We start from the raw sequence: 15,816 nt of genomic DNA, 5'->3' as shown, positions 1-15,816 counted from the left end.
TGGTAAAGAACCTGCCTGCAATGCGGGAGACCTCGGTTTGATCCCTGGGTTGGGAAGATCCCCTGGAGAACAGAATGGCTACCCACTCCAGTATTTTCACCTGGAGAATTCCATGGGGTCACAAAGAGCTGGACGTGACTGAGCGACTATCACAAACACTGTATACAAAAATACTATCTTCTTTCCTATATTACTGTCTTAAGATATCTTTCATGACAATATTTTTCACTAGAATGTTTCAAAATTCCTTATTTATTCATAGGAACACTTTATAAACAAACATGACTTACTATGTTTCTTAAATATTTTTGTAAGATTTTCCCCATATTTTCCATATATTTTTAAGGTTGTATATGTGTATGGGGGGTTATGTGATCAAATCTGTAATGTTTTACTTTTTTGACTTGTGCCTTTAATGCAATGTTTCAAACTCCATTCTTTATCTCTAAATAACATTGAATCAAGTTTTATTTTCTGCAAACAATTTTATAGTTCCACTGAAGTATATTCAAAACCTAATTAAAAATTTATTTATTTATCTGAATTTATTTTACTATGTGTGATTGTGTAACATGATCACCAGATAGGAATACTTTTTAGATATGTGATATCTTAGCTCTATAACAAAATAAAAGCACATTGTTTCATGAGTTCATGGATATGACATCAAAAGTACAGGCAACAAAGCAAAAATAGACAAGTGGGAATATATCAAACTTAAAAGCTTCCACAAACCAAATGAAAGATCAACAGAGTGAAAAAGCAAGCTAGCACAAATTATATAAGGTATTAATTTCCAAAAATCATAAGGAACTCCCACAACTTAAGAGAAAAAATACCAAACTTAAAACCTAATAACTCAATTAAAAAATTGATCAAGGGCTTGAATAGACAGTTCTCTAACAAAGACATACAAATGGCAATAGGTATATGAAAAAACGCTTGACATTGTCAATTATCAGGGAAATGTAAATTAAAACCACAAAGAGATATCATCTTACACATGTCAGAATGACTGTTTTTGCTTTTTTTTTTTAAAGACACGTTAAGGCTGTGGAGAAATTGACACTTTATGTGTACTTATCCACATTAAACGTATAAATTGTATTAATAAAACTATGTAATCCAGGGGTTAAATCTCTGGGCTTTCACTGTCATGGGTCCAGGTTCAGTCCCTGACCGGGAACTCTGATCCCATGAGCAACAGCACAGCCAAAAAACAAACAACAGCACAGAACTGTCACCAAAAATCTGTTTGATTTATAGTGATGTCCCTTTTCATTCTTGGTATTGTTAAGTTCATTTTCTCTCTGCTCTTCTTAAGTATTGCTCAGTGTTAGTCAAGCTTCAATGAGCCACATTTAAAGGGTTTTCTTCTATATTTTCTACCTTATGCTTACCTTCTTTTCCATTAATTTTTGTTCCTTTTTAAATTAACCCCAACATTCGACATCCTTTAGACTCTCTCATCTAGTTTCTTAATTGGAAGCTTACTTTTTTTCACTTTCAGTCTTTCCTCTTCTCTAAATCTAGGGTATAAATTTCCCTTAGGCACTACTTGAGTTTCATTAGAAGAATTTATTATCATATCATTATTTTGTATTTATTATCATTATTATCATATCTTTATTATCATTATTTCACAATATTTTGTAAGTTTTAAGTTTATTCCCAGACTCAGGTGGTTTTTGGAAGGATCTTGCTGAATTTCCCCAAATAGAGGTGGCCAGCAATATTTCTTATTAATTCTTAATTTTATTCCACTGTGGTCAGAGTAAATACTCTGTATGAATTCAAAGAGTGAAAGATTTTGTCCTATTCTATGGTCATTTTGATAAATGTTCCTAGTGCATTTATAATAATGTAAACTCTTGCATTGTTAGGTGCATTGCTCTATATGTCACTCAGTTAAATGCGCTGATTATGTTGTTGTACATCTGATGTATTCTTCTCTGTTTTTTGTATGTTTGGTCTGCATGCTATTGAAAAAGATATGGTAATAATCCCCCATTTTGATTGTGATTTTGTCTATTTCTTCTTTTCACTCTGTCAAGTATATTTCAAAGTTATGCTCTGTTACCTTTCTTCAATTTTGTTGTCTAAAATATCTTTATTAAGGGCACATCTCATTATAATCTTGAAAATTCCCTCTTTAATTCAATTAGTGTATCTTGACTTAAAGTCTGCTTTCTGGGACATTGATATAGCTACTCCAGTTTTGTTACAGTTGGTACATTTTCCCCATCATTTTGCTTTCAACTATTCTTTGCTTTCATAATATAAGGTGGGCATTTTGCAAGTAACATTTGTGTCAATTTTGTTTTATCTTAATCCATTTACTGTAAATGCAATTACTGATATTAATGTGTTGGTATCTGCCATTTGTTTTTAATTAATCCACCTGCTTTATGTTCCTTTTTGTCTCCTTTTTTTCCCTCCTTTAGTATTAAATAAATCTGTGATTATTCCAGATTTTCCTTTTCCCTTTTGATTTTCAGCAGCTTTACTAGGAGTGGGGGTTTTCATACTCCTCCGTTTATTTTTTTTTTAATTCTCTATTGTTATATCTTCAGATATTACTTCTGCAGTTCTGTCTCTCTGTCTCTGTATCTCTTATCCCTCTCCTCCTCCTCTTTCTTCTCTTTCTCATCTCTCATCTTTAGGACTCCTCTAAATCACTATCTTCTGAGTTCTATCTAAAATTCTTTTCACTTAATTATTCACTTTTTAAACCTAGATATTTTGCTTTAGGTTGGCAATGGTTCCTTAGATATTTTTATTTATTTATGATTATTTGTTATTTTTCATCTTTCTACCTGTTTATTCTCTTCTTCTCTCTTTTCCCCTAAATACATTGATTGTAGTTAAAATCCTTATCTGCTAAGTCCAGCATTTCTATCATAGGTGTCTCTTCATTCTCTTATCTTTTTTGACTTTGGTCATTTGTCATGTTATCCTAACTTGTCAAATGTCATGTCATTTTTTATTGAATGCTATAAATTGTATATGAAAAAGTAAGATACTCCTGATACATTTTCTAACACCTGAAAGGATTTACCATTTGTTTTCCCAGGCAGGTATGGGGGAGGGGTGTGTATCACTCAAACACCTAAATATAACCTAAAACTGAGCTGTAACTAGTGTGGGTTGCAGTTTCAGTAGCACTCAGTCCACCTTTGATTTCTCTGTCCCTATGACAGGGACTTTCAGAGATTTCAGTTCAGGGCCTAGATTCCTTTGTAGCTAAGTACCCAAATAATAAAAAAGACTCTGCTTCCCAAATCTTTTTATATAGTTCCAACTCTCTCTTTATATAGTCTTTTTATATAGTTCCTGCCCGTCACAGCTTACATACTGGGCGGATATTTGAGGAGAAAACCTGCTGTCTGAGAGAGGCTCTCAAGACTCTAATTTTGTCACTTCAGCACCAGGTAACTCCCAAGTTATGCTGACTTCCTGTCACAAGAGTAGTTCTCTGCTTGCCCAAGCCCAGACTCTGAATCATTAAATTATGCAATGAATCGACAAACTCCCACAGAGAGAAAGAAGCTATGGATCCTTGACTAACATTGAAATAATCTCCACTCTAGAATTTTAGCATATTTAGTCCATGTTGTGTTAACAAATGTTGAATACATGTACTGTTGCTTAAAAAACATTTTCCAGTTTTCTAAGTTGTATCCAGCAAGACCCAGCAAGACACATTGGCCTGCTGTGAACTCCTCCATTCTTCACAGAAGTGGAAAATTTTAGGTTTAGTTCTCTACTTCATTATTTACTTAAAGGGCGGCACTGATAGACATTATTTAACCTTCCTTTACATCACTTTTATGTATTAAAGGAAAGAAGAAACCAGTGACTCTCTTAATATTATTTGTTCAAGGGCTTTCAGAGCAGGAATATAACCCATTTCTGCTTTGTGATACAACTAGAAGGGCTTCGATGATGGCTCAGCTATAAAGAATCCACTTGCAATGCAGGAGATACAGGAGACACTGGTTAGATCACTGGGTCAGGATGATCCCCTGGAGAAGGGCATGGCAACCAGTCCACTATTCTTGCCTGGAGAACTCCATGGACAGAGAAGCCTGGTGAGGTACAGTTTATAGGGTCTTAAAGAGTTGGACATGACTGAAGTGACTAAGCACACATATACAATATTTCCCCCTCAAGATCACACAACTCCAAAATTTGAAGAACAGAGATTCTTGACACAAAGTCCAAGGAAGGATTGTGTTTTTTTGGGAGAGGAAGCAACATTCTCTGATTCCCAGTGGAATCCGGCCAGTGTCACTGTTACCTGACATCATCTCTAATGCAAAGTTGTTCAATCTACTCAAAGAGATCACATTTTTTTTGCAACTATGTATCCAGATCTGAAGTCTGAAGCTTAGAACTGTAAATGAAATATTCTGGGGTAAACCAAAACATCACAGAATCCATTTGTTTTTCAGTTCTGAATGACTGTACCAAGGAGAAGGATTCTAATGATGCAGGATTCATGACTGCTACCTGAAGCTTCTGATGAAGCCACTCCCTTTAATTAACCCCTTTAACTCTCAGGTCAAGGGCATCAAAGTGTGTGTGGTTTGTAAGGAATCCATCCAGCTGCCGGCTCATTCATGTGACTCTGCACTCATTTAAGTGATGCGGGAATAGAGACCAACATTTCCTGTCGATCCTTCTCAGATGCTCTGCAGAACTTTACAGACCAGAATGTTACCTCTGATATGCCCTTGTAACACCTTCTGTCTCAGAGTACTCCCTACTGTGTTTTCAGCTTACTATTTCCTGTTTGGTTTTTTCCTCCTACTTTTCAACCTTATTAATTCTCTTGCCGCTGATATAAGAAACCAGACCCAGCTGCTGCCCCAGTGAAAAGCTGCTGCTGCTGTTAAGTCGCTTCAGTTGTGTCCGACTCTTAGCGACCCCATGGACTGTAGCCTACCAGGCTCCTCGGTCCATGGGATTGTCCAGGCAAGAGTACTGGAGTGGGTTGCCATTGCCTTCTGCACCAGTGCAAAGACTCCATATCAGAACCAGCAGGGTCTGCAGCCTCAGAGGAGAGCGCCTCCTACTGCTCAGGTGAGGGTCCCACAGGACAGAAGAACCTTCTCATTCTCCAAGTCAACGCCCCGTGTGTCCCATTTCTCTCTCCTCAGGTAGCAGACAGCTCCGCCTGGTGGACGGGGGCGGTCCTTGCGCCGGGAGAGTGGAGATCCTTGACCAGGGCTCCTGGGGCACCATCTGTGATGGTGGCTGGGACCTGGAAGATGCCCGCGTGGTGTGCAGACAGCAGGGCTGTGGAGAAGCCCTCGATGCCCCTGTCTCTTCTTACTTTGGGGCGGGATCAGGGCCCATTTGGCTGGACAATGTGAAGTGCACAGGAAAGGAGTCCCACGTGTGGAGGTGCCCTTCCAAAGGCTGGGGGAAGCACTACTGCGATCATAGCAAGGATGCAGGAGTCATCTGTTCAGGTATAGTCAGTTCATTGCCCACCAGCTGGGAGAATGGAAAGTTCCAAGAAAGCTGGTGTCTGATCAGAGGGACAATAGGGGAAGGGTGGGCTAGAGTGGACTGAGACAACTACCCATCCTCCCTGAGTGCACTGTAGCTATGAGCTAGGAGCTTCATAGGCTTTCCTCTTACAAGTCTCTGCTATTCTTTTCTTCTCCAGTGGTCTTACCTGACACTAAAATAGCTTTATTTATTCTCCCAGTTAAAATAAATCCTCATGATTTTTTTTCATAATTCATGTTTTGTAAGAGTGAAACATTTGCTAACAGCCACATACACACTCCCTTTGCACAGGAAGGCTATGAGAGGGAGGGACAAAAATGAGGATGTAATTTCCTGGGTGGAGTTGTTTCTATACAAACAGTGTGAGACATTATTTTGCACTAGGTTAGTATGAGTGAAAGCTACTCCTACTGTAGGAGGACATCATTTACATATATAGAGGGTACCCCTACAGGGGTTATCACTTAACAGATCACAGATTCTTATGGATTTGTGCCAGATTTCACATTTCCTTTGCAAATTTAGACATAAATGTTCATAGTTCTTTGATGGTAGAGAATTGTTGATGAAATGCTCTGAGTCACATATTCTTCCATTGTTACTAGAAAAGTCTCTCCAATTTTTCCTTTAGAATATCTGTATAAATGCATACTTTGGAGGAACACTTAGCCATGCACTGACAAGTCAAAGGTGGAGGTAATAAAACTTGAATTTCTGTGTTTTATGTTAAGAGATTATATAGTTTATATTTGATGACTTCAATGATATAAGAGAATTGCGTTTGGGGGCTTATTTGGAGTTAGTGGACACATATAATTTTTGAAGAAGGTGGAAAAGGTTTTATAGCAGCTGGGAGGAAGGAGAATGGCAATGGGAGCTGATGAAGGTAACTGTGAGGTTCTCTGAGCAGCACTGAGGGGCCAGGTGTGGCATGGAGGATGCTATGTGTGCCTAAGGACACAGGATGTGTCCTACACAGCAAGAGACCAGACAAGGATATGTCTTTACTATATTTAATATATTTACTCACATCGGCCTTCTATTTAATAATTTTCTTGGAATTTTCATGCACATATTCTTCCATATAAATTTTAAAATCAAGTAGAAAATAAAAAAGATATACTATATCTCAGAATTCTCTATCTTGATATATATGACTTTATTGATTATTCAGCATATATTTGAATATTTCACATTTGTCAGAGTATATAAAACAGATTACAAGAAATGCTTTTTTCTTGTTCTTTCTAAATATTTAATCTCATAAAATTAAAATTAGGATATCAATAACTTCAGATATGCAGGTGACACCACCCTAAAGGCAGAAAGTAAAGAGGAACAGAGGCGAGCCTCTTGATGAAAGTGAAAGAGAAGAGTGAAAAAGCTGGCTTGAAAGTCCACATTCAAAAAACTAACATCACTGCATCCAGTCCCATCACTTCATGGCAAAGAGATGGGGAAACAATGGAAACAGCAACAGACTTTATTTCCTTGGGCTCCAAAAACACTGCAGACTGTGACTGCAGTCATGAAATTAAAAGACGCTTGCTCCTTGGAAGAAAAGCTATGACAAACCTAGACAGCATATTAAAAAGCAGAGACATTACTTTGTGGCAAATGTCCATATCGTCAAAGCTATGTTTTTTCCCAGTAGTTATGTATAGAAGTGAGAGCTGGATCATAAAGAAGGCTGAGCACTGAAGAATAGATGCTTTTGAACTGTGGTACTGGAGAAGACTCTGGAGAGTCCCTTGGACAGCAAGGAGATCAAATCAGTCAATCCTAAAGGAAATCTCAACCCTGAATAACTCATTGTAAGGATGTATGCTGAAGCTGAAGCTCCAATACTTTGGCCACATGATAAGAAGAAATGACTCATTGGAAAAGACCCTGAGGCTGGGAAAGATTGAAGACTGGAGAAGAAGGGGACGACAGAGGATGAGATGGTTGGAAGGCATCACTGACTCAATGGACATGAGTTTCAGTAAACTCAGGGAGATAGTGAAGGACAGGGAAGCCTGGAGTGCTGCAGGCCATAGGGTCACAAAGAGTTGGACACGACTGAGTGACTGAGCAACAAAAACAACCAGTTAAATAAAAATGCTTTAATTAGAATATGTAGCCTGTGACCAAATTCCCAGCCAGAGGAAACTAGGGGTCCTAATCTGGGCCTCTCTGGGAAGATGGAAATGGATAAATAATAAAAAGTATGCAGATCATCCTCACTCTCATCATTCATTCCTATATCACTGGTCAAGCTAATCCTTCAATTCTTTAATTTCTGTGGTGTCTTTTCTGTTCTCTCTTGCTCTCTATAGTAGATTTTTATTCTTTTACATCATTCTTTCTGAGGCTTCAAAGTTCACATACTTATTCAATCAGAGTCCTTTACCAGGACAAATTCCACCATGTACGTAAATAATGGTGAGCACACTCAGAAACTAGGCAAATTATTTTTTTTATTTTTTTAATTTTATTTTTAATTTTTTTTTAATTTTTATTAGTTGGAGGCTAATGACTTTACAATATTTTTAAATAATTGTTCTTTATGATTTGCAGGGATTTTTTTTCCCATTGGATTACTTTTTTTCTGTCCAAATATGGTCCATGAAGGATGAAATCATGATCATGAGTCTTTTCTTTGGTCTCTCTCTCATACTCCATCCACTCCTTGTTTAACATTCCACTCACCCCACCTCACTCCCTACAGAAGTTCTTCCCTTTTGGAGTGTCCTTTCCATCTATTTGTAGCTCTTAAGATCGTTTCTTCTTTTCTGCATTGGGGGAATTGGGAAAGTGTAGCAGTGTTAGGTGGTAAATGGGAGAAGCACAGGGGATAAAAGGTGCTAAAATCTCGTTGAACAAGTGTTTGGTTTCCAAATCTATGTTACGTTCCCATTGAGTCTTTTGCAATTTAGAGTTCTCTAAAATATATATGGCTTGCTTGCTCTCTGCTCTCTTTCTCTCACTCTCCTTTTGTATAGCTTGCTGGCTTCTTATCTCAGAAATCCAAATAGGAAAGGAATATGCAGTCAGCATATAGATAGGGTTAGAATATATTAAATTATCATCACTCCTTCACATTTGCTAAGAATCTCATGTCTAGGATGAAGTAATCAACTAACTCAGTTGTCTTGCATAATCCAACTGCGACTTCACTTTCTCTCAGGTGTGTTCATAAACCTTAGGTTTTAAGAACTATGGCTAGGATCATTCCCTGCCTCTCCTATGACTCTCTGAGCTTTCGTCATTTCCAAACTTACCTGTGAACAACTTCTTTCTCAATTAGGTTACCTAATTGTGACCTAACGCCTCAGATCCAGACCACATGATGTTACCATCCTCAGTGACCTGAATATTGGCTCAGAGAAAACTGGCCAGAATTCTAGCCCAGAAATCTCAGGATGACCTTCTAAACCTCTCTGGCTCTTAGGCCTCTAACCTCTTGAATCCCATGGGCCTTTTTCACTTTCAGTTCAGCTCTGTACCCACGTTTGCATGTCTATCACTGTGCAGTTTCTTTGGGTCTTGTAGTTTCCAGGCCCCCAGATGAGAATTAACATTCCTAACCAAAATATATATTCTCAGGATTCAGCCATTCCAAACTGACCCTGCAGTCCTTCTGGATACCTCTTCAGAAACTTGCTCATGAAAATGCAATCTGACAATGGCAGTCAAATTCTTCTTATCCCCTATTTCACTGTTGGAAAGTAAAGCTTTCCCACCATTGCCTGTGAGATGTTGTTTCCAATTGTCAAGCCAGGTTCATGAACACTCACTGGGTTTGTTGTTCTTTGTTTGTCTTAGGATTTGTGCGTCTGGCTGGAGGGGATGGACCCTGCTCAGGGCGAGTAGAAGTGCATTCTGGAGAAGCCTGGACCCCATTGTCTGATGGGAACTTCACACTCCCCACTGCCCACGTCATCTGTGCAGAGCTGGGGTGTGGCAAGGCTGTGTCTGTCCTGGGACATGTGCCCTTCAGAGAGTCTGATGACCGGGTCTGGACTGAAGAGTTCAGGTGTGAGGGGGAGGAGCCTGAGCTCTGGTCCTGCCCCAGAGTGCCCTGTCCAGGGGGCAGGTGTCAGCACAGTGGAGCTGCTCAGGTTGTCTGTTCAGGTGAGATGCATGTCAGGACTCATCCTCTATGTACACTCAGTTCAAGCTAAAAAAGAAATCAGATTTTGCTGAAATCCTTTTTTTCTATCAGTGTACACAGAAGTCCGGGTTATGAAAAATGGCAAATCTCAGTGTGAGGGGCAGGTGGAGATGAATATTTCTGGACAATGGAGAGCTCTCTGTGCCTCCCACTGGAGTCTGGCCAATGCCAATGTTGTCTGTCGTCAGCTCGGCTGTGGCATCGCCATCTCCACCCCAAATGGAGCAGAAGGAAGTGATCAACTCTGGAAAGCCCGATTTCACTGCTCAGGGGCTGAGTCCTTCCTGTGGCAATGCCCTGTGACTGCCCTGGGTGTTCCTGGCTGTTCCCATGGCAACACGGCCTCTGTGATCTGCTCAGGTAAGACAGGGACGGGCTACTGTACTTAGGATGCTCCTGGGGTGAAATGTCCCCAAAGCAGAGAGTAAGGGAAAACAGGCTTAAAACGAAAGATATTCCGTAGTGAAAAATTTAGTCTTGTTACTGAACTCAGGTTTCAGCTGCTCATTACTCAAGAAACCAACACTGAGAGATGAGTGGTAAAATTAAGACAGCTTTATTGAGTACACCAGCAGTTCTGGGGAGACAGAGGACTAATGTAAAAAAGAACCAGCTCCTCCTTGCTGATCAGGCGCGAGAGTTTTTAAATGGGAATTTCTGGAGTGCACAGGTGGAGGTTGGGGGCAGGTTATCTGCAGAATAGCACAGCTAGCTTCGAGAATCATCTTGAAATAGGTCTGATCAGTGTCACCTTTATTGTTTGAATTACAATTAATCATTAGTTCTAGTGTCGTTGTGTTCCCATTTCTTTGAGGCCAATTCTTGGAATTGTGTAAGATGAAGATTATGGGTTTTGCTGTTGGCTCAGATGGTGAACAATCGGCTTGCAATGCAAGAGTCTTGGGTTTGATCCTTGGGTTGGGAAGATTCCCTGGAGAAGGAAATGGCAACCCACTAGTCTGGTCATCATGTAATTTTTTTGCTGCCACCTGTTTGGGATTTCAGTATCTGCAAAATAGCTCAAAAGATATGGCTCAGAATGTTATCTATAGCCCATGAGAAGGAACTAAAAGTCCTTGAGTTTGTTTAGGGCTAAACTATTATTATTTTGTCCTATTTGACTGTTTTCGTTTGTTTCTGAATTTTTTTCATTTCTGTGATTAAATTTATTCTTTAACTAGGTTTTTCTACAAACAGGCAGGTGGAGGACATGAGGGTGGTCTGTCCTGAGAAGGCTCTGTAAGGTCCTGCTCCATAACATTCTCATCGTTCACTCATTTTTTCAGGGGAAAGAAGTGCTAAGAAATGCTAAGAAGTGCTATGTCAGGGAAAGAAATGCCTAGATGAATGATATTTTTTATGAAAGATTATTATTTAAGGATAATAATAGAGAACAAATACAAAAAATAAGTGTATACCTAGGTCATGTTCCCCAACCTATATCTACAAAGAGAACATTCATAGCACCATAGAATCACTATTGCCTCCCAATAGCTGTGTCCTCCTCCTCTCCAGGGAGGACTGCTTACCTAAGACTTGTACTTCCATAGAGTATTTTCTCAGGTTTTGAACTTTATGTAAAACCATACATCTGTTTTCTTTTGTGTCTAATTTCTTTGACTCCAAACTGTGTTTGAGATTCACTCATGAAGTTGTTTATGGCAACATTGTATTCATTTTTATTATGATAGAGTATTCCTTTGAATGATCACATGACCATGCATTGAACCATTCAACTAATGGCAGAGGTTTGAGTTTATTTCCAGTTCTTGACCTTACAAATACAATGGTGCAAATTACCATGATGATGACTTTTGGAAGAAATATTTATTATGATTTTTGTGTGTTTAATTCTGTCTTATATTTTTATTTTCTTAATGGTATGCTGTACTTCAATGAGCCAAGTTATGCATCTTAGGTTTGACTTATCGACTTTTTCTCTGTACATGTAGTGCTCCTTCAGTCAATCAGTTCAGTGCAGTTGCTCAGTCATGTCCGACTCTTTGTGACCCCATGGACTGCAGCACACCAAGCTTCCCTGTCCTTCACCATCTCCTGGAGCTTGCTCAAGCTCATATCTGTTGAGTTGGGGAAACCATCCAGTCATCTGATTCTCTGTTGTCTCCTTCTCCTCCTTCCTTCAGTCTTTCTCAGCTTCAGGGTCTTTTCCAATGAATCAGTCCTTCCCACCATGTGGCCAAAGTATTGGAGCTTCAGCTTCAACATCAGTCCTTCCAATGAATATTCAGGACTGATTTCCTTTAGGATTGACTGGTTGGACCTCCTTGCCATCCAAGGGACTGTCAAGAGTCTTCTCCAACACCACAGTTCAAAAGCATCAATTCTTCAGCATTCAGCTTTCCTTCTGGTCCAACTCTCACATCCATATGTGATTACTGGAAAAATCATAGGTTTGACTAGATGGGCTTTGTCACTAATGTCTCTGCTTTTTAATATATTGTCTAGGTTGGTCACAGCTTTTCTTCCAAGCAGCAAGCATCTTTTAATTTCATGGCTGCAGTCATAATCTGCAGTGATTTTGGAGCCCAAGAAAATAAAGTCTGCCCCTGTTTCCCCATCTTTTTGCCATGAAGCGATGGGACCAGATGCCATGATATTAGTTTTTTGAATGTTGAGTTTTAAGCCAACATTTTCACTCTCCTCTTTCACTTCCATCAAGAGGCTCTTTAATTTCTCTTCCCTTTCTGCCATAAAGGTGGTGTCATCTGCATATCTGAGGTTATTGATATTTCTCCCAGCAATCTTGACTCCAGTTTGTGCTTCATCCAGCCCAGCATTTTGCATGAGGTACTCTGCATATAAGTTAAATAAGCAGAGTGACAATATACAGCTTTGATGTACTTCTGTCTCAGTTTTGAACCAGTCCATTATTCTAATCCACAGAGTTCCTTATATCCTTTGTCTAGTCCAAAATCACAAAAATGTTCTCTGAGAGTATCTCACAGAAGTGTAATTGCATTTTTTTTTTTTGCATATAATTGTACATTGCTTCTAGGATTGACATCTCTGTAGGATAAGGGGCAAGTGTCATGTTTTCATATGGGTATCCAGTTGACTCAAAATCTTTTTCTGAGAAGACTATTCCCCACTGCAGTGTCACCTTTGTGATAAGCAAAAGGGCACATATGTCTGAATACATTTTTTAGACTCTCTATTCTGTTCCACTGTATTCTTTGTCTCTCCTTGCACCTGTACCACATTTTCTTAATTACTGTAACTTTCTAGTAAGTCTTAAACCTTCCCTGGTGGCTCAGATAGTAAAGAATCTGCCTGCAAGGTGGGAGACCTGGGTTTGATCCCTAGGTTGGGAAGATCCCCTGGAGAAGGGCCTGGCAACCCACTCCAGTATTCTTTTTTTTCCCCACTTATTTTTATTAGTTGGAGGCTAATTACAATATTGTAGTGGTGTTTGCCATAAATTGACATGAATCAGCCATGGATTTACATGTGTTCCCCATCCCAATCCCCCCTCCCACCTCCCTCTCTACCCGATCCCTCTGGGTCTTCCCAGTGCACCAGCTCTGAGCACTTGTCTCATGCATCCAACCTGGGCTGGTGATCTGTCTCACCCTTGATAATATACATGTTTCGATGCTGTTCTCTCGAAATATCCCACCCTCGCCTTCTCCCACAGAGTCCAAAAGTCTGTTCTGTACATCTGTGTCTCTTTTTCTGTTTTGCATATAGGGTTATCATTACCATCTTTCTAAATTCCATATATATGTGTTAGTATACTGTATTGGTGTTTATCTTTCTGGCTTACTTCACTCTGTATAATGGGCTCCGGTTTCATCCATCTCATTAGAACTGATTCAAATTAATTCTTTTTAATGGCTGAGTAATATTCCATGGTGTATATGTACCACAGCTTCCTTATCCATTCTTCTGCTGATGGGCATCTAGGTTGCTTCCATGTCCTGGCAATTATAAACAGTGCTGCAATGAACATAGGAGTGCTTGTGTCTCTTTCAAATCTGGTTTCCTCAGTGTGTATGCCCACAAGTGGGATTGCTGGGTCATATGGCAGTTCTATTTCCAGTTTTTAAAGAAATCTCCACACTGTTCTCCATAGCGGCAGTACTAGTTTGCATTCCTACCAACAGTGGAAGATGGTTCCCTTTTCTCCACACCCTCTCCAGCATTTATTGCTTGTAGACATTTGGGTGGCAGCCATCCTGACTGGCGTGTAATGGTATCTCATTGTGGTTTTGATTTGCATTTCTCTGATAATGCCCACTCCAGTATTCTTGCCTGGAGAATCCCCATGGACAGAGGAGCCTGGCGGGCTATACTCTATTGGGTCACAAAGAGTTGGACACGACTGACTGACTAAGCACACATAGTAAGTCTGGGCAACTTTAATTTAAAGAAGTTATGTTGTTGCTTTTCTTGCCTACTGCTTTGGTCATTCTTGGTTTTTGTATTTTGTATACATTTTTGAAGCTCCAGTACTTTGGCCACCTGATGCAAAGAGTTGACTCACTAGAAAAGACCCTGATGCTAGGAAAGACAGAAGGCAGGAGGAGAAAGGGATGACAGAGGATGAGATGGTTGGATGGCATCACTGACTCAAAGGACATGAGTTTGAGCAAGCTCCGGGAGTTGATGATGGACAGGGAAGCCTGGTGTGCCGCAGTCCTTGGGGTCACAAAGAGTCGGACACGACTGAGTGACTGAACAATAGCAACATAAAGTTTGAATCAGTTTGTCATGTTTCAGACACACACACGCACAAGGGAATTTGATTGAGGTTAGATTTAATCTGTATATAAATTTGAGAATGACTGACTTTGACAACATTGAGTTTCCCAATTCACTGACAAAATATATCCCTTCATTCAGTTAGGTCTTGAATTTCTCTCAGATGTTTTGCACATGTTTAACTAGGTTTTCTCCTAGGCATTTTATGGGTTTGATGTTATTAGTATTTCCTTTAGTGAAGGTTTTCTAGGAATGAATTCTCTCTGAACTTTACCTGGATTCCCCAAATGTTAGATTAGTATTTTGCTTTCATCCCTCTTTCTTTCTTTTCTCTCTCTCTCTTCTTCTAGCTTTCCCTTTCTCTCCTTATTTATCCCTCTCTTGTCCTGTTTTTCCCTGAGTATGTAAAATCTTTCTGGATTAGGTTGCAGACATGATGCTCCTTTATCCCTCCCTCCCAACAACAACAAAAATACTTCTGGGAATTTCTTACATAACCACAGTTCACTCAAAGCTTTAGAGATGTCAGCCCCAGATGACATCTAAGTGCAACCACATGAGAAACCCCAAAGATAGAACTGCTGAGTTGAGTCTTTCCCAAGTTACTGACCCAGGAAATCATGAGCAAAATTAAAAAATAAATTCCTTCAGCTGCTAAGATTGGGTGGAGATTTTGTTATATAGCATTATTAACTAGGCACTTACCATATGACCAGCATTTCTAAAGAGAGGAATATTTATCCTCTGATCTTCCATTTTACTATTTCTACTTTATGCTGATCAAATGTGCTGATACACTCATTCTCTAGTCCTTAATTTCAGCTGTTAACTTTTTCAGCTGTAGAATTTTCATTTGTTTTTGTTATCATTTCTCTGCCAAGATACACATCATGTTAATTAATTCTTTGTGCAGTTGAATCATGGCTATTTAAATTCTCTGTCAGACTATAAAACTCTCAGAGGAAAACATAGGCAGAACATTCTTTGACATAAATTGCAACAAGATCTTTTTTGATCAACCTCCTAAAGAAAATAAAAACAAAAAAATTTTTTTTAAAAAAGGACCTAATTAAACTTAAAAGCTTTTACATATCAAAGGAAACCATAAACAGGGCAAAAAGACAACTCTCAAAATGGGAGAAAACATTTGCAAATGAAGCAACTAATAAGGGGTTAGTCTTCAAAAGACACAAACAACTCAATATCAACAAACCAAACAAACCAATGAAAAAATGGGAAAAAGACCTAAATAGACATTTTTCCTGACATACAGATGGCTAACAAATGCAACATCTCTAATTATTAGAGAGATGCAAGTCAAGACTACAGTCAGGTAATACTTCACACCAGTTAGAATGTCTATCATTTAAAAATCCACAAAGAATAAATGCTGGAGAGGATGAGCAGGAAAGGGAATC

The 15,816-nt window shown here is 39.3% G+C and overlaps 1 protein-coding gene across 1 annotated transcript in view; it reads left to right on the top strand.

The window, feature by feature from the left end:
- Positions 1-15,816, top strand: part of LOC122423336 (antigen WC1.1-like) — a 56,665-nt gene that overhangs the window by 23,083 nt on the left and 17,766 nt on the right. The window contains exons 8-10 of the mRNA XM_043440289.1: positions 5,163-5,477; positions 9,328-9,636; positions 9,728-10,036. Of these exons, the coding sequence (XP_043296224.1) occupies positions 5,163-5,477; positions 9,328-9,636; positions 9,728-10,036 (933 nt within the window). The remainder of the gene's footprint in view (positions 1-5,162; positions 5,478-9,327; positions 9,637-9,727; positions 10,037-15,816) is intronic.

The sequence above is a fragment of the Cervus canadensis genome, chromosome 21, assembly GCF_019320065.1.
Source record: "Cervus canadensis isolate Bull #8, Minnesota chromosome 21, ASM1932006v1, whole genome shotgun sequence".
Taxonomy (NCBI): Eukaryota; Metazoa; Chordata; class Mammalia; order Artiodactyla; family Cervidae; genus Cervus; species Cervus canadensis.
The sequence above is the reverse complement of the archived record's forward strand: the minus strand, read 5'-3'. Positions and strand labels throughout refer to the sequence as shown.